Raw genomic sequence first — 24,127 nt, 5'->3', positions numbered from 1 at the left:
GTTAAATATGTTGCCTTATGCAGTCCTCTCCATGTTTCTCTAAGAAAGATGGGATTATTTTTCGCATTCTACACAGGAGAAAACTAAGACATAGAGCTGTGATCAAATGTCTTTGGGTTACATGTACATGTTTTATGCATGGGAGGAAATATAATTTTCCTTGGTCCATACATATGTTTTTTAAAATTTCTTTATATATTTCACTGTGCATGCAAAATACACTGTTTGAAATGCTGACTTAAGTTGAGCTTTTGGTCCCCACTTCCCCGCCCCGTCCCAGACAAACACACATAGGGGGAGGATGGTGCTTTTGGAAAGGGATGGAAATTAGGAAGCATGAGTTCATTCCCTTTGTGCCCGCAGCTCAGCAGCTCTGGCTTTCTGCCTTCCAGCACTGTGTCTGCAAGCTTCAACTGCTGGCCCAGAGCCAAAGGGCCTTTTTCAATGTTGTCTTTTCTTTTAGGCCCATCAACGGTGGTCAGGATTGTCCTGGTGTTAATTTTGAGCACCAGCTTTGTAATACAGAAGAATGCCCAAAACACTTTGAGGACTTCAGAGCTCAGCAGTGCCAACAGCGTAACTCGCACTTCGAATTCCAGAATACCAAGCACCACTGGTTGCCATATGAACACCCCGACTGTGAGTAGATGCTCGCTGTCCTTCCCACTGTGTGGTTGGGGACTCAGAGTGTAAGCCTTGTCAACACCAATCCCTGGGACTCTGGGTCCTTACTTGGTAAATTAGAAAACTTGGTGTTTATAGGGGTAAGTCCTGCTGGGTTTCCAAGAACAAGGCTAGCTAGGTCCTTTCTCTAGAGAGGTGAGGACTGTGGGCTAGTTCCTGGCCAACGGCATTCCCACTGTCACTGCTGAAAAGACCCGTGGAGACATGTTGTGTTTCCTCGTTGGACTGACATCCTTCTACTAGGAAACGCTCTGGAATACTGTGATCTTTCCTTTCCAAATCACCAGGGAAACACCACATTTCCTTTACAACTGAGAAACAAGAAGAAGATCATGACTTGAGAACAAAAGGCACATCATAACCTTTTACTTTTGTACCGTGACGCTAGTTATTAGAAAAGACACTTGGGGATTCCCTGTTAGTGTTTCACTTCGTACCTCTGATTTTTTTTTTTATTATGTTATGTTAATCACCATACATTACATCATTAGTTTTTGATGTAGTGTTCCATGATTCATTGTTTGCATATAACACCCGGCGCTCCATGCAGAACGTGCCCTCTTTAATAGGAATGTCTCACCGTACTTCGTAGTTGGGTGGCTGAAACAAAATAGTGACATGGTTACCATATGACTCAATACACTGCCAAGTTCAGTTTAAAAGCTGTTTTAAAGGAAAGATTGCATCCACATAGGAATTCCAAGTTGCAGTGCATTAAGAAGAAATGCATTATTTTTTATCTGTTTCAGTGAAGCGAGTCACGTAAATTATATTACATTTGACTAATGAGATCCTTCATGAGGCATAAACCATACTAGGTCATCGGTTCAAACAAAAGAGAAACGCTTTTAATTCTCTAAGTGTCACTAAAATGAAATTGGTTCTGAATTAAAGTTTATTGAAGAGCTGTGGTTAAATCCATGGTTGACGTCCAACCTGCTTTGCCTGGGACAGTCCCAGTCATTCCTATGCAGTTATTAATTCAGCCACTTTTCACTCTCAGAAGTTTCACAGTTTAGATCAGTTGTAAGCCAAATACGTATCCTTTTCTGCTACTCTTTCTTTTATTTATTCATACAGTGTTTTGTTTTCAGGACATCGTGCGGAAACTCTATTTTAAAAATAAAATCACTGTAGTGTGCAAATATGTCACTTTATGTACATGGTCGATTTAATCCTCCATCTTTGCAGCCAAGAAAAGATGCCACCTTTACTGCCAATCCAGAGAGACTGGAGATGTGGTGTATATGAAACAGCTGGTGCTGGATGGAACGCACTGTTCTTACAAAGATCCATACAGCATATGTGTGCGGGGAGAGTGTGTGGTGAGTTCACAGGGCATCCCTGGAAGCTTCCTATGCCGTTGTGCAATTCTGCTTTGACTGTCGTTCACCCGCATGTTTTCAAAAGATCTTAACCCTGTCTTATCTGTAAAATCACATTAAAATGAGAATCTAGGAGTAGCTGAGGAGACCTAAACCAAATGCGGTAGAAATTTTCACTTTTCACATCAATGTTTGGCTATTGGCAGAACTGAGATGTAAATATGGTTTCGTCCTCTTCCAGCTAGTTGCCTTTTCTAAATTACTCTGATCCCTCTGGCTGGGGGATACAACAGCTCAGGATGGATAGTGCCTTTTTTTGCTTTGAGTATTTTACTAGTAGTCATCTACTTTTCCACTACAGAGCTGTTTTCAAAAACGCAATGCTAAATGTATTTTATCTTTTATTTAAAAAATAATAGAAATTCTCTCTCTCCCTCTGTCTCTCCTGCTCTCTCTCTTACTTTCCAATTGATTCTAAGTTTAAACACTGAATTCTACCTCAGAACAAAAGAGGCGAAGATGCAAAAACCGGGTTTTGCCCCACTGAGACTCTTTTTTAAAAAACTGCAGTTGACTTTCTTGTTCGTGTTCCCAAGTTGAATTGATATGAAATCAGCCTTATTAACTGAACGTGTTACTCCTGTTTCTTCTTCACTTCAGCACAACCAAAGTGTTGTAGGAATGAATCTCAAGAATGCAGAGACCTCACATTTGAAATGAATTTCCCCTGAAAGTAGAATCTGACTTTTGTCCATCTCTCACCCTCCCACAGTACATCAAACGTGTGGTCATCATTGTCTCTGCCCATTTTCATTCCAAACTTCTGAGTGCAGTGGCCTATCATGTCCCCTTAACCTGCACTGATTTCCATGAAGGGGCCTGCCCCACTTCAGAAAACCTTCAGTGGTTCCCTGTTAAGTTCCTGTGAAAATGTAAACTCTGCCTGATATTCGAGGTCTTTCATGGCCTGTGCTTTGCAAATCTTTCACTGTTCTTCCCCTCTCATACAGTACTAACTTTCCATTGGCTTAAACATGGCTTCAGTATTGCTCTCAGAACCCACTTTCCATGAGCATACAATTTCCATGGCTCTGTTTTTATCCCTCTGCATTCTTGAAATGCCTTTCAACAGGCCTTATGAAAATATCCAGCACTTCATAAAGTTTTTTTTGTTTCTTGGTTGGTTTGGTTTGTTTTTAGTTTCAGAGGTAGAGTTTAGTGATTCATCAGTCTTATATAATACACAGTGCTCATTACATCATGTTTCCATCACCCAGTTACCCCATCCCCTCATCCCCCTCCCCTCCAGCAACCCTCAGCTTGCTTCCTAGAGTTAAGAGTCTCTTACAGTTTGTCTCCCTCTCTGATTTCGTCTTTATTTTATTTATTTAGTTAGTTAGTTAGTTTTAGATTTCATTTATTTGAGAGACAGAGACAGAGATAGAGAGCACAAGTGGGGAGGAGAGGGAGAAGCAGGCTCCCCAGAGAGCAGGGACCCCGATGCAGGACTTGATCCCAGGACCCTGGGATCATGACCTGAGCCGAAGGCAGACGCTTAACTGACTGAGCCACCCAGGCGCCCCGTCTTATTTTATTTTTTGTAAAGTTTTGTTTTGCATCCCTAGCCAGCTTATAAAGCTTATGCTAATGCCCAGCTCATTGTTTTATTACTCATCTTTCCAAATAGGAGAGCAACAGGGGAAAAACACTTTTTGTCTTTTTGTCTTTTCAGCATCAACGACAATATCTGCGCTTAATAAATGTGCGATGGGTCATGACTATGTGTGATGGGGTAAATATTTAATTAGACTGGGGGAATGTATCCTAGAGTAGATTTTAACCTAGAGTACAAGTCATCTGACTTCATAGTAGCTCTTCAAAAAGATTGAGGCATTAAAAAAGTCAGAGCTTGAGTCAAGGTTTGGTCAGACTGTGTCACTGTGGGCTCACGGTAAAACAAATGGTTTGTCCTTGTCTAGGATGCTGACCTTCACTTGGCACATTGAAATTAGTCACGTTTAACATCTTCTCTTTCCAGAAAGTGGGCTGTGATAAAGAAATCGGTTCTACTAAGGTTGAGGATAAGTGTGGCGTCTGTGGAGGAGATAATTCTCATTGTCGAACCATAAAGGGGACATTTACCAGAACTCCCAAGAAGCTTGGTAAGATGAGGTCTCTCATGAATTTGGTATCCTTCTCCATGATTTATACTTTTTGAGACTTCTTTTAGGAATGTAGCATTTTCCCTATAAACATAACAAAAAATTAGCTGCTGATTTATTTTTATTCAGATTACCTTTTCTTTTCTTTTTTTTTTTTTTAAGATTTTATTTATATATTTGAGAGAGAGAGGGACAGCAAGCACGTGAGAGACAGAACGAGCATCAGAAGGGGGAGAGTCAGAGAGAGAGGGAGAAGCAAACTCCCCGGTCTTTGGGGAGAACGAAGCAGACTCCCCACTGTTTGGGGAGCCCGACGTGGGGCCCCAGCATCATGACCTGAGCTGAAGGCAGACGGTTAATGGACTGAGCCACACAGACACCCTCAGATTATCTTTTAAGGAACTAAAAACCAAAAACAAAAATAAAAACACTTGGACTGAATTCATGCTCCATGGCATCCATGATGAAAGAGTGTCTACTTAAATAAGGAACAAATAAAATCAATTTCAATTATAGTAGTTAGCTAAAATATGTGTTTTGTTTTATTTTGTGTTTTTATTTATTTGTTTGTTTACTTTATTTATTTGTTTACTTTATTTATTTATTTATTTATTTATTTATTTATTTATTTATTTTGAGAGAGAATGAGAGAGCGTGTGTGCAAGCGGGAAGGGGCAGAGGAGCAAGGAGAGAGAATCCCAGGCAGACTCCCCACTCAGTGTGGAGCCCAGCTCAAGGCTTGATCTCCCGACCTCTGAGATCATGACCTGAGCAGAAATCAAGAGTCGGACGCTTAACTGACTGAGCCACCCAGGCTATTTTGTTTTTAATAAATACAAAAACTATTTTGTGTTTTTAATAAAATACATTAGACCTAATTATTAGAATTGAGGCTTATTTTGAATTTTCTGTTCACATAAATTGTTGATCAGAAGTTACAAAAAAAAATCACAAAATTTTATTTTATTTTTATTTTTTTTAAAGATTTTATTTATTTGACCGAGAGAGAGAGAGAGCGAGAGCAGGAACACAAGCAGGGGGAGTGGGAGAGGGAGAAGCAGGCTTCCCGCCGAGCAGGGAGCCCGATGTGGGACTCGATCCCGGGACCCTGGGATCATGACCTGAGCTGAAGGCAGACGCTTAACGACTGAGCCACCCAGGCGCCCCCAAAATCACAAAATTTTAAATACAACTTTTAAAATATTGCATGAGCTTTGCTTCTTTTATTTTAAAGGTGAACAAGTTCATCCTATTTATAAATCTACAAATCTAGACTCCATATTTCACATGATTTTAAAAGTTTTATATTACACAAAATTAGGTACACAACCAAAAACAACCCTGAGGTATGACTGTGTGCGTGAATGTTAGTGTTTATTTTAGAGTCAGTGACCTGGACTTAGGCATACAATGAAGTTTCAGCAGATGGAAAAAAAAAAAAAAGCAGAAATAATATGTAAAATTATGAGTCATTTCATAATCATTCACTGGAATTTTCATAAGAGATTTGGATACAAACATTTATTACTGGATGATCTTTTTTAGTTTGTGACAAATGTTATTCAGTTATTCAATAAGCATTTATGGGGAAAATGTCTCTGGGAATTCAACATTTAAAGATAAATTTGATGTGGTGCTTCCCTTGAGAAGCTTCTTTTTCATCATCCCCACTCAGTTGGTATAGTCTCTGGTAGAATGATAAAATAAGACAAAACAAAAATAAAGATAAGAAACTGGTTTACTTTGAGCACATTGTCATGGCGGTGATTTTCCCTTTTAGGAGAAGAGAAAGTATAAAAAAGGTAGTCTTCATCCAAATGGAATAATCTCTAAGTTCTTTGTACTCTCGTTAGACCTCAGCTAGCCCAGTGCAAGCCAAGTGCACACAGACCAGTTTTGCTCTTTGACACATTGAGTGGGACAGGGTCACTCCAAAGTATCTTTCATTACTGATGGTTTTGATATTCCTTTGTGATCATTTAATAGTTAAATGGTTAAAAAACAAATATTGCCATTTCTGGCTGATTATATTACTTTAAGAACATTCACAGAATTAAAATGATATATTATGGTTTTGGTGGAGTAACATGTAATTTTCTTCATCTTATTGTGAAGCAATTAACTGTGCTTTCTCTATGGCAGCTATATTATTCTTTTTGGTATAAAATCACTCATATTATTTTATTTCCAGAGTAAATTAATGTAAAGAAAAAAGTTTTTGCCATAATCATCCATCCATTAATCATCCATTCTGTGGTGTGAGGTCGTGGTGCGTTTTTTTCAGATACGCCAAAAATTAGACTAAACCTGCGACTCAAGGTGAGGAGAGAAGAAAGGTTTCCTCAGTCGTACAGATTCAGACTGTTCAAAGATAATCTAACACCCATTTCTCTGCACTGGTGTTATCATAGTCACTCAATAGACTAATTAACGTTTTCCAACAGGGAAACATTTAAGCAAGAGGTGCCATACAGAATTCAAGTTGCTGGAAAATGAAATCTGCAAGTATTCAACTTCCAATCACCTTTATCATTTCTCATTCATTCTTAGTCTTACTTTCATTGACTATTAACTTTTTATTGGCATTAGCTAACTATTAAAAATGCATTTTGACTTCAACACATAAAATTACCAAATTATTTGATATCTTACCTAATAGAATCTACATAGCTTATAGTATAGTCAGTGAACCAGCAAGACTTTGATAAACATGAAACCTTCACTAATTAAAAACATTCTATTTAAGGGAAGACAAGAGGCGCCTTCACTTTACCCAAAGGAGCTCGTAATATTTCTCTTGCTGAAACAAGGGAAGCTAAAAATGTACTGGGTAAGTTGTAGCAAACTGCAGAAAGATGGGCATCCATAAATGGCATCAAGCTGTTTTGCTGTGCTTGGTCGGCATCTTAAACATGTTCCGTCTAGCCATTGCACACTCAGACAAACATGCTACGGTTCCTGGACTCGACTTTACCCAGATTCAGGTACTGAAAACCCTGACCCCAAAATGACTATGCCATTGAGTTAAGACAGTAATAAATATTGGGAAAAAGTTGAGTAAATCTACCCACAGGTAGATAGTTATTGTCCATATGGAAATGACAAACATACTTCTTTCTGAGAACATTGACAATTGTGTATTTATAACTGAATTTCTGTCAGACTCATCCTGTAGTATGTGAATTGAATGTTTCATATCTAAGGTGTCAGTTGCATCATCTCCCTATATTAATTTATATTTCCTGGATAAAACGTCTTGATTTCTACTTGTCCTATTGTTGATTTAAAGTTAGGATCTTAATTCTAAGTGATCTTAAGATAATTTTTAGGACATGTGATAATACTAAGATTTGTTTTATATGACATTGACTCTAATAGGATTGATATAAGATTTTATAACCCAAGGCAATCCATTAAGCATATTGATTTCATGATTTCTAGATTAGAAGATTGAGTTTAGGGCACATTTTTAAGGCAATGTAAGTAACTTGCGGCATTTTCCAACCAAATGGTTTGGTCAAATCTAAAAAATATACTTTAAAACTTTCCCATAATAAAACTTGTTCAAGGCTTTAAAATTAATGGCTGATCACAAGAAAAATGAAAGCCACTCACTGATCCTTCTTTTAAAATCTCTTTAGAACAAAGCAGGCTTTCAATATGAAGATATTTCATTAATTAGAAGTTTAGCTATCTATACTTGCCCTGAAGCTTTTAAAATAATATACAGACAGATAAAATATCTCAAGAAGTTCACCAACTAAGTATGCTAAAAACTGGCCCCACTTCAAAAGAGTGGTTTAGAAAACATAAACTTGACAAATCACCATGTTGTACCATGTTGTGCACCTGAAACTAATGTAACATTATGTGTGTCATCTATACTCATAAATAAATAAATAAATAAATAAATAAATAAATAAATAAATAAATAAATAAATAAATTTAACAGCAATGACAACAACAACAGAAAACCTAAACTCACATAGAAGGACACAGGAAATTTGCCTGAATTGTTGTTGACACAATTCACAGTTCAATACAAGATAAATGACTGATAGGTTAGAAATAAGATTAACTCCCCCCTCTTAATACCAAAAAAAAAAAAAAAGGGTTTCCTCTAATCTCATGCCAGTTGTCACAAAAACTACCAGTGCTTTGAAGTTCATTCCTGAAACTGCTTCTTTGAGTTTATGGATGCCCTCTTCTGCATGCAGAAGCAGTAAGAATTTCATGCTCGGCTAACCATGGTTGTTGCTTTTGTTTTCTTCTTTGCTTTCTCCAATATTTACTACACATGCAAAGGGTACCTTAAGATGTTTGATATACCCCCGGGTGCTAGACATGTGTTAATCCAAGAAGACGAGGCTTCTCCTCATATTCTTGGTAAGTGTTTCTGTCTGCTGGCTTTGCTTTAGCATGCACTTAGAGAAATGTCAAAGAAATCATATAGAGAGAGATATATATGTGTGTGTAGATGTATGTGTATCTGTATGTATATGTGTATGTATACATAGATATGCAAGATTCAGAATTCCATATAAATCATTACTATGTGGTTTTTGTTGGTCATTTCTCCCCACTCTTCTTTCTTTAAAACAAAAAATATTCAAAAATAGAGCTTTAATTTTTGGTGAAACCTGGGTTGGTTCATTATTTATATGAAGAAAGGTTATTTAACAAGTTTATTATGCATTTTTGCTCTGTATTAGGGAATGAGGAAAATAAATATGTTAATAAAATGCACTAAATTAAGGAAGAATATCAGAAAAAAAAATTTGCCATAGTTATGTTGGCAAATTAGTTCTGATATTGTGGTTGATGCCATACTATATGCCTCTCCTTACTTTTATTGCATTTTAAGTTCTTTTACTGAAAAGCGAGTATCTGTGATGTGTCTAGTTTCTGCCTGGCACATGTGGATCCATTTGCATGGCTGTTTAGAATTCTTTTCCTCCTTTACGAGAGGATCACATAAAAATGTTATCCTAAAGGGGTTTGTTTTCAAAGTGTATGTACAAATGTAAGCATGACTTCCACATATTCCCTGACCTATTAAAGCACGAGGAAGTTCTCTGAAATGAAAGCATCATCTGTCAACCCCATGAAAATTTGTCTCAAATTGCTTTTCTTTTAAATGTGTGACTTAAAAAATGAATTGTTTTATGGTGTTTCATAGAATTTTTTTAGTATTTAAATTAAATTCACTACTAGATTCCTTAATGATCTAGCAGTCAGCCATAGTTCTTTTTCCAATAATTCATATTCTCTTATTTTTTTGTCCTAGAACTCAGATTATTAACTTTGGAAACATGAGATAGTTTAAAAAAACTCAAGAGGAATAAATGTATTTAACTAAAATTACTCATGTTATCTACACATTTTCAGGAATGGTAATAACATGAAATTTTATTTTCTAACTTATTATATGCTGGTAAATACCTCCAAACTTTGAAATCCAATTTGTTATGTTTTATCTATTAGAGAAAGCATTTTAAAATAATATATAGTAGATCAATAATGCATTAAGAACTCTATCACCAATAAACAGCTTTTTCTAGCCATAGTAAGTAGGGACGTGGCCTTCGAATTTCACAAACATAAGAACTAATTGTTGGTCTAAAAATTAGTTCAACTATGTTGGATACCTATCAATACTTTTACTAACTTGAAAGAGATAACACAGTAGCACATTATGTTATGTGCTATCTTAGCACAAATGATTATAGAAGTATCCATAATTTTCTAAATATTCCCAGCTTTCTGAGGAAATATACAGGAATGGGTTAGAAACTGTTAACCTCTTTGACAGTCCTTTCAAATGGGAATATTTGTCAATTTTTATCTCCCTTATTTAACCATCTTGCTATTTTGACTAGTTAGTAGTGCTGCTTGAGGATTTTGAAGGCCGAATGAAGGGAATGGGAGTCCTATCAGAACTAACACTCATTTTGATTGCTTTGATGCTAATAAACAGTCTTTCATTTATAGAAAGGGATAGACTTGCTATGGGTCATCAAACCTGTAATATGATCAAATAAAATGTATGTCGGTTACCCATTTTTCTCCCTCTAGCTATTAAGAACCAGGCTACAGGCCACTATATTTTAAATGGCAAAGGGGAGGAAGCCAAGTCGCGGACCTTCATAGATCTTGGTGTGGAATGGGACTATAACATTGAAGATGACATTGAAACTCTTCACACAGATGGACCTTTACACGATCCTGTTATTGTTTTGGTATGTGGTATTACAGGTTTACTATGTAGTTGGTTCTGTAATTTTATAATTAATTTATCTGAAAACACTTTTACCTTGAACATTGACTAGTCAGTTGCTTGTTTTTTATCTGCCCCTCTCTACTCTTTGTGCAACTTTGTCATATATTTTATTATATGTACATTATAAACCCAATAACATAGTATTATGATTCCTGACTTCTAGTAATCCATTATCTGTTAGAGACAAAAGATGAGATAGATTTTTATATTTACCCACATATTTGCCATTTCTGATGCTCTTCCTTCTTCCCTGTAAATCTGACTTTCCATCTAGTATCATTTACCTTTGATTAGAGAACATCCTTTAGCATTTCGTGCGGTGTGGGTGTGCATGCTAGCAAAGAATTCTCTCAACTTCCACTTATCTGAAAATATCTGTATTTCACCCTCATTCTTAGAAGGTATCTTCAGCAGGTTATCTTCAGCAGGTATAAACATTTTGGTAGCTAGTGCTGTGCGTGCGTGTGTTAGCACTTTAAAGATGTTCTTACGCTGTTAGAGGGGAGTTGAAGGAATGGGAGGGCCGATTAGGGAGGTAGATGTGACTACAAGGTGGCAGTAGCATGCACTGGCTTTATCGACCCCTTCACAGGTTTGCAGGTCGGCTACTGGAGAGAAGCAGAAGGGAACTCCTGGGACAGAGGGGATTGGAGAGGGGGTGTTTTTGGTGAGGGGATGTCAATCAGCAGCACAGTGGGGAGTCTCCTAAGAACAGCAACAGCTTGGGATCCTGACAGCCACAGACTCCTCTATAGTTAGCAAATGGCCAGTGCAGTTTCTTCGGGGTTTGCTAAGCAAGCAGGTTCTAACTGGCTAAAAATACGCCTGTTTGGGCTGCACTGAAAAGAATTGGGTATGTAAAACTTTGAGTTTGGTGCTAGCAGGCGTCTGAGCTAAAGGCTCTCAGCCTGTTGTGAAGAAACAAACGAAGTAGGGGCCAACATACAGGAGCTCTCTTTTGACTCATAACGTTCATCTTCTACAACCCATCATTTATGATGAGAAGTCAGCCCCGTTCATATTGCTGCTCTGCATGTGAGGTTTCCATTTTCCCTGACTGCTTTTTAAAGATTTTCTCTTCATCTTTTTGTTTTGTTTCATTGTTTGTTAAGCCGTTTGACTGTGATACGCTTAGTTTGTGAGGTTCTTTGTATCTGGCTTGGGGTTCACCAAGCATCTTGGTGATCTAAGTTGATGGGTTGTTGTTGTTGTTGTTGTTATTTTTTTACCAAATTTGTGTTGATTTTCCATTGTGTGCCAAGTGCGTTTTTCCCCCATCTCTCACTCCTAGGACTCGTTTACACGTATGCTAACCCAGTTGAAATTGTTCCATACGCCTCCTGGGCTTTGTCCATCCTTCTGTAATCACTTTTTCTCTGCTCTTCAGATTGGATAATTGCTATTGAGCCGTGTTCAAGTTCACTGACTGTGTCTTATGTGGTCTCCAATCTGTTGTTGAGCCCATCCGGTAAATTTTTCATGTCAGATGGTGTTCTTTTCTTTTCTAGAATTTCCATTTGGTCCTTTTTTTTTTTTTTTTAAATAAAAAAATATCATTTCCATTCCTATGCTGAGATTTCCATATATTTCACTCATTATGTCTAACGTTTCCTTTAAGTCCTGTGTCTTCATGTTGTCTGTTTCTATGGGCTGCTTTTTTTTTTTTTTTCTGGATTATGAGTCACATTTTCCTGCTTCTTACAATTTTTTAAATGTATACTGGAATTATAGTTAAGTGTATACCAATTATATAGTTGGTAAGTTGTAGGGCATTTGGTTGCCTTCTTTTCAGGCTGTGGGGTTTTGTTCTGGCTGTCATTTCCTCCTGATCTGTGAAGCCTGATTTTTTCTTTGTTAGGGCTGATCTGTTTCAAGTTTGTCCTTATTCTTATAGCATGGCCTTTTTGATGCTTTAGCTGAATACCTGAAGTGTTAGCGAGGCCTCTTCATCTGGCTAGATAAGAACTCTTATCTCCCTAGCGCCACCTGACCTTGGGTGTCTCTGTCCCACTCCCAGCCCCACGGCAGCTCCTCGCCGGTAGACATCATGGTGTCTTGGCCTGGGCATGCACAGACCAGCCTTCCCTCTCGGATGCATGCAGCTTCTGGGTCATCCCTCTGTGCAGCGCCTTCTTCTTTAGGGCCCTGCCTACAAGTTCCAAACCCCACTCTCCATCTCCTCAGCTCCTTGAGACTGCTGTCTTGGCTTAGGCTCATGCTCCCTGTGCAGGGCCCACAACCTGACCCTGTCAGGAAGCCAGGACCTGGCCTATTTCTCTTTCTCACAGCATCACTGTTCTTTGCTGTATTATTCATTGCCCTCCCCCCCAAAAAAGTTCCCTCATCTGTTCTGTCCAGTTTTATTGCTTTTAATATCAGCAAGGCAACTCTATTACTCCCTCATGGATGAAAGCAGAAGACATCTACCTGGTTTGAAAAATATTATTGGATTCTGTATGTAATTTATCAAATTCTCTATAAAAAATATTATCCTAATTTAAAACCAAATATCCCCACTCAATCCCAAGGATGTTTTTTCTTTCTTTGAAAATTATTTGGCAAAGTGTCTGTCCAAATCTTTTGCCCATTGTTTTGTTTTGTTTTTTTTTTTTAAAGATTTTATTTATTTATTTGTGAGAGAGAGAATGAGAGACAGAGCATGAGAAGGAGGAGGGTCAGAGGGAGAAGCAGACTCCCTGCCGAGCAGGGAGCCCGATGCGGGACTCGATCCCAGGACTCCAGGATCATGACCTGAGCCGAAGGCAGTCGCTTAACCAACTGAGCCACCCAGGCGCCCTTGCCCATTGTTAAAATAGGTTTTTTTTTTTTAAATTTTACTTTATTATGTTATGTTAGTCATAAAGTAGGTTGTTTTATCTTTTTTGTTGAGTTTTAAGAGTTCTTTATATATACTTGATATGTCCTTTATGAAATATATGGTTTGTCAAATATTTTCTTCTGTAGTTTCTTTTTGTTCTCTTAATAGTGTCTTTCACAGAGCAAAATATTTTAACTATCCTGAAGTCTAATTTATCAGTTTTTTTTCTTTTATGGATCAAGATTCTGGTGTGATGTGTGTATTTCTGCCTAATCCAGTGTTAGAGCATTTTCTTATTTTTTGCTAAAAGTTTTATAGTTTTATATTTTACATTTTGAGTTGATTTTTATATAAATTTTGTGTGATGTGTCAAGTTCTTATTTTTGCACGTGGATGTCTATATTACCTATTGCTGCATAACAAATCACCCTGAATGTCTTAGCTAAACACAAACCGGCATTTATTATCTCATAGCCTCTGTGGGTCAGGCCACTGGGAGCTGCTGAAATGGCTAGCTGTGGCTCAGGGCATCTCATGAGGTCACCGGTAACTGTGGCTGGTCTCCCCAAGGCTCCAGCGGGGACATCTGCTTCCCTGCTCAATCACAGGGCTGTTGGAAGGCCTCAGAAGATTGCCTCTAAGCTTTCCCATGTGGTAGCTGGTGGGCCTGCATTCTTCACTACATGGGCTTCTCCTTAGACTTCATAAGGGTCCTTATCACATGACAGCTGGCTTCCACTGGAATGAGTGATCCAAGTGACAGAGTGCAGCCAAGACAGAGACCATCTTTTTAAACCAAATCTTGGGAGTAACATCCCATCCATGCTGCCATTGTCTGTTTGCTGGAAGCAAGTCACTGAGTCCAGACCACACTGAAGGGGAGAGGAATTAAGCCCTACTCATTGAGAGGGAAAATATCAAAGGGTTTGTGGACACATTTTTAAAGCCACCACAATGACTTGTTCTGGTACCATTTGTTGAAAAAAAAAGGTCTTTTTTTCCATTAAGGTATCTTTTCATCTATGTCAAAAATTATTCATGTTTCTGTGCGTTTATTTCTATCATTCTGTTTCATAGGTTATATAACTTTATAGCAAAAATATACACTAATCAAAATTTTATTAAGTTTGAATGGCTGGAGCTCAGAAGGTCCATTTCACTCCCATAATTACACTGCAGTCTTTTCTGGTGGCCCAGGGGTCTGGCCTCAGAGCCCTGCCATTAACCGCCATGCTAGCCTACCTCAGGGCTTTGTCCACTGATAGCTGGGCGCCCACAGGGAACAACGTGAGCTAGAGATACAAGGAGGAGATTTGTAGCTAGGACAGTGGGGTTGTGGACAAGCACTGCTGTATCACCATGACCTTTCTTTTCCTCTCTAAAGGGCTGGAACCTCAGGCTGGGAGCCCAAGAGCATGGCAATAGCTGTCTGGGGCTGGAAGCTGTAGGCATCTGGCTAGAGTGTAAGGGTCAATGCTTGGTTTGTAATGTTGTTTTAAAAACAACTAAGGGAAAAACAGAGAAAAGAACCCAGATAACCAAATCCTTCATCCTAGTGGGTTCAATATTGCTCGATTTCTCAAACAAAAGCTATTTCTAAAAGTTTCATTTTAGAAGTGACTTTGGTTTTCTCTGGTTTAGTAGAATCCTGGACAATTTTCATTTTCTTTGAATTTCTCCATAATGTGTACATTTTCTGGAGGGAACATTATTATCTTTGTCATTATGACAAAACAGTTATTTTAAAGAATAATTTTCAAATGCAGTAGGGAGATATATAACTTAAGGAAATCCACAGTGAATCTCATTGAAAATGTATTATTTTTATTATATAAACTCTTATAACTCTATTTTTCATATTTTTTATGGTCAAAGTTTTATATGTTTACATTTTTTTTTCTTAAACAGAACATCCTTGTACTTTAGTTGATAGAAACAGAAACATTATATTTTTAGAAACTGCTTGAAAGCTTTCCAGCTTTAATAGGACAACTGTTCTGAAATAGTAATCATTTTTATTGAAAATGTAAAACCCCTTCAGGTGACTTACCTATCTATTTCACGTATCCATTAGATCATCCCTCAGGAGAACGATACTCACTCCAGCCTGACATATAAGTACATCATTCATGAAGATTCTGCACCTACAATCAGCAGCAACAATGTCATCCAAGAAGAATTAGATACTTTTGAGTGGGCTTTGAAGAGCTGGTCTCAGTGTTCCAAACCCTGTGGTGGAGGTAACAATTGAACCCATTTAGTACGTTCAGTGTAATTCATAGAAGGCCAGTTATGGCCTTTAAGGGAAAACCCTTAAAGATTGCCTCGAATTGAGGCCATAATCTGAGAAATACCAAACATAACAACCAAAACATAAGTACAAAGCATTTTTACTGAAATCTCTGAATCTACAAAGGATGGGAGTCTGTTCCTAACAACGGTAAACCTTCTTAAAATCCTCTTGCCCTTTTCCCTCATATTCATATGGTGGTACCTTTAATGACTTTACTTTTCCCAAACTCTCCCAAATGCAGTGTCCTGTGGTTCTGGCCTTTATTCTTCTTTTCCACTTTTGCTTTCCATATCTGTGCATTTCTTTTCTATCAGTGTTAGTAATAAAAGAGCTATTAGTTGTACCAGGTAGCAGGTACTGTTTTAAATGTTTTAAATGTTCTCTATATTAGTGCATGAATACTCAAAATGGCTCTGTGAGGTCAGCACTATGATTATCTCTGTTGTAGTGATTGGAAAACTGAAGGACAGGGAGGAGTAGTTTGCCCAGACCCTAAGATACAGACCCAGGTGGTCTGGCTTCTGGCTACACGCTCTTACTCCATTGTGCTGCCTCTCTGCCCTTTCTCCAGTAAATCCCATTAAGCCATTTGCAGAGTTTTTCAGTTTCTCACTTCATCCATTCCTCTGCTTCTGAACAATAAACACTCCAGAACTGAGCTGGTCTAGAGGGAATTTCCTCAACAGGCAGGAAAAGGCAAAGGGCTGAGTCATGCTGAGTAACCGAGAACAAAAAAATTATTCAGAGTAGGGAATGCATGCATCAACCATTTATTTTATAATTCTAAATTCAAGGATGTATTATTTATTTATTTATTTGTTTGTTTATTTAAACATTTTATTTATTTGACCGAGAGAGAGAGAGAGAGAGAGAGCACAAGCAGGGGCGGGGCAGAGGGAGAGGGAGAAGCAGGCTCTCCACTGAGCAGGGAGCCTGATGCAGGACTCGATCCCAGGACCCTGGGATCATGACCTGAGTGGAAGGCAGATGCTTAACCGACTGAGCCACCCAGGTGCCCCAAGGATGTATTTTTAAAGAGGCCTTTTTTTTTTTTTTGAGGTGGACGGGACATAAAATGCTTTTAGTTATTTAATATGACACTTAATCCATTACAAAATGCATGTTTAATTTGAATCTTCTCTTTTGCTGCTCCCTCAGCATCTACTTGGTTACAAGGTTTGTCAGACACACCTTTTTAATATCTACCACATCTGTTCCTTCCTCACCAGGTTTCCTTCATGATTTTGGAAGGGAAGATTATTGCAAAAGTCTTTTAACTAGTCAGCTAATTTGATTTTCTTCTCTTCCTTTATTTCCAGGGTAATCTTGAATGAATGACTGAATGAATGACCGAATGAGTAGTTATAGTATTTGTCTGATTTAAATCTTGTAGCCTCCTAATGTGTTGTCCTGAAGACATAGAATCATTTATGTAGTATTCTTGTCAAAAGCGTTTTTGACCTGAATCTAATCACTAGGAGGCAATTAAATAAACCTCAATTGTGGGGCATTTTACAAAACAAATGGCCTGTACATCTCAAAAATATCCAAGATAAAAAGAGGCTCAGAAACTATACCTGCTTAATTCCATGACAGCTAAATGCACTGCATAATCCTTGATTGGGAAAACATTGCTATGAAGAACATGATAGGGGAAACTGGCAAATTTTGAATTTGGTCTGTATATTAGATAATAGTACTATATCTGGGGCGCCTGGGTGGCTCAGTCGGTTAAGCGACTGCCTTCGGCTCAGGTCATGATCCTGGAGTCCCGGGATCGAGTCCCGCATCGGGCTCCCTGCTCAGCAGGGGGTCTGCTTCTCCCTCTGACCCTCCCCCCTCTCATGCTCTCTCTATCTCATTCTCTCTCTCAAATAAATAAATAAAATCTTAAAAAAAAAAAATAGTACTATATCTGTGTTAAATATTCTCGTTTTAAGAATTATGTAGGAGATGTACTTGTTACGGGCAGTATGCCGAAGTATTTACAAGTGAAGGATCAGGATGCCAGCAACTTACTCTCAAAGGGTTTGGCAAAATTTTATGTATATTATATATATTGCATATTATAATTAAGCTATTATATATGTAAAAATATATACGTATGCACCTCAAATATAGTGACACGTAATACAAGGTTAATTTAGCCGCAAGGCATAACAATGTTCATTGTGCTTTCCTTACAACATTTTTGTAGGTTTGGAATTTTTTTTTAAATTTAATTAATTAATTATTTACAGATGTCAGGGTTGGTGAGTGGGGAGACCTTCAAAAACTCCCTGTGACTGCCAAGATAAAAAGTCCAAACACTAGTCTGGCACTTGAGGCTTTTAGGATTAGATTCTTTCCTATCTCCTATCCCCTTCACACAGGAAACTTCAGCCATTCAAACAGACCTGCCATTTTTAACGTGTCCTTTCCTTCGCTTGGAGTATTCTTCTGCTTCCTTCCCTTTACCCAACACTGTTTGAACTTGAAGATGCTGATCAAGAAGTGCGGATCTTGTGAGCAGTTCCTGCCCCTCCTCTGGCTAAGTTGAGACCCTCCCCTCTGTGCTCCTTTGGCGCCTTCTACAGTAAATTATGTGCATAACCCTCTAAAAGCCTGTGTCCGTGGTATTGTCACAGTGGTTGTTCAGATCTGTCCCTTACACTAGACTGTATGTTCAGGGGTCTAGTTCATTAGCGCATGAACACAGCTATATTTAATCATTTGTACTTTATTAAATGTAGGCCCTGAAAAGTTAAGGATTTTGTTTATTTAATTGACTTCTGGACCTTCAGTGTCTACAGCAATGCCTGGCCTCCTGTGCGTCCTCAGTCAATATTTGTTGAATGAACGACTGAATGACCAAATATGTAGCAGGATGAATAAGTGAGTAAACCCAAAGAAATGCGTTTCCTTTCCTAGGTTTCCAGTACACTAAATACGGATGCCGTAGGAAAAGCGATAATAAGATGGTTCACCGCAGCTTCTGCGAGGTCAACAAGAAGCCAAAACCTATTAGAAGGATGTGCAATATTCAAGAGTGTACACATCCACTGTAAGCACTTATTTTAACTATCATTTCCTGAGCACAATGTGAGAGGGATTTCAATGTCTCTAGTTCTTTTTAGTTTTAATTTTATTTTTAGTCAAAGCTAATAAACGTACCTGGTTTAAAGAGTCAGATCATTTCACAGGACTTATATAGAGCTGTGTTTCCCTGCCCTTTACCATACTCCTGTTTCTCAAAAACAACCACGTTCCAGCTATGATGCTTCTTTTGATATTTGGTAACTCCTTGTTTCTAGCTCTCTTAAGTAAAATGTTTTAGCATCTACTTGGTTTTGGGGGGTGGGGGAGGTTTTGGATATTATGTATATTGTGTATATTGAATTTCCAAGTGGAAAGCGAAGGGTTGAGCATTCTTTTACAATCCATCCCCAAATACACACCCATAGCCCAGACTTCTCTCTTCCCCAGTATTTCCAATATTGTTCTAACCTACCTTTTACTGATATTAATCTTCAGAGTTTATATTGTCTTAATGACTTCTGTCTGTCCCAACAGGTGAGTCATTTGCTGCTCTTTCTTTCCTCGTGAAACTTTCTTTCTTGAGAATTAATGAATATTTTGATTTTTATGCTTTGTTTTCTACTACTTTTCAGTAATTCATCCCCATACTGTCTTCCGTGAGTATCAATCTCCTATAAATACTAAACACTCAAGTATCCTGTTACGTGCAACTTCTGAGAGATCTCTCTTAGAGAATTTTGTGTGTTCCAGCTCTGCCCTGGACTTCTTTCTGTTCGTCCTGGGGTGTCTTTTTACCTCTTCCTAGATAATCCCATTGCCTCTCCTTTGCATCAGATCTCCTGATTCCTGCATTTCTTGTCTTCTTATCTTTTCTTGTATTCATTTGTTCTGGTAATCATGTCTTCCAGTAGCTTCATGAAAAATGTATATACAAAGTAAAAATTTTTATCTTAAAAATTCTCTTACACCTAAGAAAAGTAGCTAAGAGGTTAAAGTATAAGAGTATAGGAAGCCTTTCTTCTCTCACTCTTGATTGTTGGAATACACACACATAGAATTCCAAACCGTAATGTATTTTCCTTCAGAATTTTGAAACCATTGTTCCATTGTTTTCTAGATTCCCATGTTGCTGTTGCAAAGTCATTTACTCTTCTGGTTCTCAATGCTTTCTTTCTTTTTTTTTTTTTTAAAGGTTTTATTTATTTGATAGAGAGAAAGACAGCGAGAGGGAACACAAGCAGGGGAAGTGGGAGAAGGAGAAGCAGGCCTCCCATGGAGCAGGGAGCCCGATGCGGGGCTCGATCCCAGGACCCTGGGATCATGACCTGAGCCGAAGGCAGACGCTTAACGACTGAGCCACCCAGGCACCCCTCAATGCTTTCTATTTTTGTTTGTCATTCAAAGTTTATAGGATCTTCTTTTTGTTCCCGATGTCCCGAAATTTCACAGTGGTAGAACTGCCCGTCGTTGATGCTCTACTTTTCTCATCCATTGTGCTGTGTACTCAAAGACTTTTTAAAACACAAAACCAGTATCTTTCATCTCCAGGACATTTTCCTGTGTTTTTACTTTGAAAATTTTCCCCTATTTTTTCAATATTCTTTTTCTAAGATATTTGTAGTTATGATTCTTAAACAGATCTGATTCTCTTTTCTCTTCTCATCTATTGTTTGTTGTTCTACTTGCTGAATTTTTCATTTTTACTATTGTGTTACTATCTAAGAGCACTTTAATATCCAAGCACTCTGTTTTATTCCTCACGTGTTCCTTTTTTAAGGCATTGGATGCTTATTTCACAGATGTAAATATTCTTTTATCTCTTTTATGATATTAAAGATTATCTTTTCCATGCATTATTTCTTTTGAGTTCTTTTCCTTGTTTCTTTTCTCCCCCTCCATGATTTGTGTTAGAGGCTTTTCTGTGTCAGCTGATTGTTGGCTCTTCACGCACATAAGAATACAGTATTAAAAGGCTGCTTGGAAGTTTGCTTTATGCTCAAGACTTGCTTGCTGGTGGGCTTCACTGTAGGACAAGCTGGCTGGACTCTTTCATTGAAGATCCTCAGTGTATACTTAGGGCTTTTCTAAGGAAATGATCCGATTCCAAAGAGCAGCATCAGTCGTCTGCCTAGAGAGCATAAGCCTGTTCGATAGCTGTTCTGGAAGTCATTGCACCATTCCAATTGTGGATTCTTACCTAGCCCCCTGTTTTCACTCTGGTCTCTTTCTCTATTGTCTCTTGACTATGTCTGTTGTCCACAAGCTAAAGGTCTCGTTCATCTTCCACCAAGGATAAACGTCAGGATAACCTGCTGGGTTAGAGGAGGGGCAATCCACCGGTGGGGGTAAGGATCAGGAGGTGGACCTGTTTGCACGCAGACTTTTCCTCAGTCCCGTTTTCAGCCCTGCCTTCACCCAGTTTTGCAGTGCACACTTCCACCTGCGGCCACAATCCAGCATGTTCCTGGAGTTCTGCCGCTAAGTCAGTCTGCTTGCCAGCTTCTATGGCTGAGTTAAACTTCATTTCTCTTAGGTCTGCTGAGCTGGTAGCTGTATGTCCCACTGTTTATCTTTTGGTGCATTCTATCCAATTTTTTTTTTTTTACCTTTGTGGATTTATGCCATTTTTCTCCTTTGTTACCATTCTAGGAATTCCACGAGGGACTAAACTTAACGAGGAGTATCTATGACTATGAAGTATATACTTCTCATATAGTATCTGTCTTCAAATGAGAGTTGCTATTGAGGGCCTTACAGTTGCTTAGTTGCCACAAACATTCTGCTGCCAGTTTGACACTCGTCAAAGCCATCCTAAGCTGGGGACAGCAAAGACTGCCAAGGTTTTAGCATGGTTATATTTTGATGCCCCATATATGTGAAAAGAAAAAAAAAAGCAGAGGGAAAGTAACTCTGGAAAGGATAAAGAGTATGCCTCATGTACATTCTGACAGATTGAGGAACCAGATGGAATCACTGGGGACGGCCCCTTGGGACCACACGTAGCCACACGTCATGGAGACCCGTCCCTAATAATGCAGCCACAGCCGATGTGGAGAGTGCTGGGGCCATTGACGTCGCCCCAGAATTGGGGAATGTCCCATGGGAAATCTTTTTTGAAAATATCTTTTTAGAAATCTTTCTATCAGGTGCATTCAATCCCTGGATGCACACTACCTTTACCTTTTTGTTGGGCCTCCTAAGGGCCGCCATGAAGAACTGAATTTTCCAAACAGGATAGGTACGTCAGGCAGCCTTCTCGGGGGCAATGGTAGAAATGAAACTGTCATCTCAGTTAGAATCTTAAATCGTGAGGAAACTCAGGATTTCATGGAAAAGCAGCAGCCGCCAAAGCAGTTCGTCTCAGCGAGTATCAGATGGATTGTCTTTCTAAATTTCCTTTCAGATGATTAATACCGTGAGGCAGTGTGGCTGAGAGCCCGCTGGTGTGTTTCTGAAAAACTGCCATGCTGCCCGGACCTAACCCGGCAACCTTCAGATGAGTTTCAGAAACCCTCTGTCGGTGGATCCTCCTTTAGAGAAAGAGGTTATTCCAGATCACAGGGAGGCAGAAAAATACCCAGGCTTTAAACACAGAAGTGTCGGGCCTATTGCTGTTAGAGAATGCTCAGACTCTGGACTTGGTGGATGCGTCCCTCTTTCTGCAACTGCTTCCTGAGCCGGAGCGTGCCCTCCCCGGGCTGCCCGTCACCCAGGGCGCAGGGCAGGAGGGTGCGCGCGGCAGCCGCTAACCGTGTTCCCCCTTCTCCCCCTCGCGCTGCAGCTGGGTGGCCGAGGAGTGGGAGCACTGCACCAGAACCTGCGGGAGTTCCGGCTACCAGCTCCGCACCGTGCGCTGCCTGCAGCCGCTCCACGACGGCACCAACCGTTCGGTGCACAGCAAGTACTGCTCTGCCGACAGGCCCGACAACCGGCGGCCCTGCAACCGCGTGCCCTGCCCCTCCCACTGGAAAACAGGGCCCTGGAACGAGGTGGGCGTGCGGCGCCCGTGCGCGCGCGCGGGTGTGCGAGAGGGTGTGTGTGCGCACGCGGAAGTGTGCGGAAGCGTGCGCGGCATATTTTAATTTGGCTCGCGTATCAGGGAGGCATTGTGTGAGTTGAGATGCGGCCACAGATTGTGTCATCAGCAAGCACCTGGAGGTGCCAGGAAACACGGTTTTAGAGCAGTGCTGGCATTTAGGATGAGTTGGTCGGGGCAAACCACCTTTGGGTGTGTTTTGAGGTAGCGGCGCGTCTAAAGGTGACTGGTCTGTTTCCTATCTTCGTTGACTTCACACCATTCCTACGGGATGAATTCCAAACGTCTGACCGTGAATGCAGGGCCCTGCCCCCTTTGGCACCATGGTGACTCTTCTCCTTCTCCTGCTCCTCTCCCTCCTCCAACCCCCACCCCCACTCCTCCTCCTTTTATTTCTTCAGGTATAACTGACGGAACAGTATATATCAGCTTCAGGTGTACAATGTAATGATTCAATATTGGTATATATTGCAAAATGTTCACCGCAGTAAGTCCCATGCTAACTCTTGTTGCTCTGTTGTTCTTTATTCCAACTCTGTGTTCCAGTTTGAGAACCTCCTTGCTATTCCAAAAAGACCATGCTCAATGGAGTCTCCCCACCTTTTAGCTGATGGCCCTCCCCGGACCTCCTGACTCACCATCTCCTCCTCCTCCTCCTCCACTAGGGCTCATCTCCAGGGTACAAAATACCACCTTCCAGGGCTGCCTTTCCCACAGTCCTCCCTCTACATTCCAAAAACAAAGAGGCTTACCTCTAGTATGCCATTCAAGACAGAATACTGTAACTTCTGTCTTGGAGTCGGTGCTGCCACTGGTCCACACAATTCTTGAAGACTCTGTGTTGCTTCCCCACTACAAGCCAGGACCTGCCCAGTTGATGTTTGTTTGCTGACTCAGCATCGTGTGGCCTGAATTAATCCCACGCCTTTGGTATTTCTAAAGATTCAAAAGGAGAAAAGTTTATAGGAGGAAAGGACATCACAAAGCAGATAGAGAATGAAGGAGAAAGTGGAAAGCAGGCCCAGGAAGGAAGGAACAGGCGAGTGAAGGTCACCTGCATGGGACCAGAAAGATAACTCACATCTCCTTCTCCTCAGGGTCCTGGAACAAAGGTCCCTCCTCTCTAGCTCCTACCTGGAACAATGGCTTAGATGGTCCTGGACTTAATTTTAGAGCAGTTAGCCCCTTCATTAAAGAAATTAATTGATGGGAATAAAATAATCGTAGTTCCAAAGAGGTTGAATTAACCAAGGTAGCCTGCCAGTAAGTTCTACCATTAGTTAGGAAGGTGAAAGAATGGGAAGGTCAGTAACAGGATCTCTCCCTGAAGAGAGGGGCCACTACTGTTTTGGGAGAACTTTGCAAGTGTTAACATTACAATAATGGCCTCTTGCCTGTCACGTGCTTACTGCCTGTGGGGCACAAATGCTTTACAGACATTGTCTCCTTTGCCTTCATTTAGTCCTGAGGCAAGTGTTAACCTTCCTGGCTTTCAGAGAAGCCGCAATGTG

The 24,127-nt window shown here is 39.7% G+C and overlaps 1 protein-coding gene and 1 long non-coding RNA gene across 7 annotated transcripts in view; one reads left to right on the top strand and one right to left on the bottom strand.

Annotated features, from left to right (window-relative positions):
- ADAMTS3 (ADAM metallopeptidase with thrombospondin type 1 motif 3) overlaps window positions 1-24,127 on the top strand; it is a 251,241-nt gene that overhangs the window by 218,212 nt on the left and 8,902 nt on the right. For all 6 annotated transcript variants that reach the window (XM_064584560.1, XM_045881036.3, XM_064584563.1 and 3 more), the window contains 8 exons: window positions 464-639; window positions 1,876-2,009; window positions 4,048-4,171; window positions 8,477-8,557; window positions 10,247-10,410; window positions 15,344-15,509; window positions 18,473-18,605; window positions 22,362-22,569. In XM_064584560.1, coding sequence (XP_064440630.1) covers window positions 464-639; window positions 1,876-2,009; window positions 4,048-4,171; window positions 8,477-8,557; window positions 10,247-10,410; window positions 15,344-15,509; window positions 18,473-18,605; window positions 22,362-22,569 — 1,186 coding nt within the window. The remainder of the gene's footprint in view (window positions 1-463; window positions 640-1,875; window positions 2,010-4,047; window positions 4,172-8,476; window positions 8,558-10,246; window positions 10,411-15,343; window positions 15,510-18,472; window positions 18,606-22,361; window positions 22,570-24,127) is intronic.
- On the bottom strand, window positions 1,159-16,189 carry LOC135363596 (uncharacterized). The gene is made up of 3 exons (XR_010409416.1): window positions 16,068-16,189; window positions 15,320-15,498; window positions 1,159-1,284 (listed from the first exon to the last, which is right to left on the bottom strand). It is a non-coding gene; the product is annotated as an uncharacterized LOC135363596 (long non-coding RNA).

The sequence above is a fragment of the Mirounga angustirostris genome, unplaced genomic scaffold (assembly GCF_029215605.1).
Source record: "Mirounga angustirostris isolate CCGP_5_RB_7025 unplaced genomic scaffold, mMirAng1.0.hap1 SCAF_2, whole genome shotgun sequence".
Lineage (NCBI taxonomy): Eukaryota > Metazoa > Chordata > Mammalia > Carnivora > Phocidae > Mirounga > Mirounga angustirostris.
Note: the sequence above shows the minus strand (reverse complement) of the source record. Positions and strands in the feature narration are given on the sequence as shown.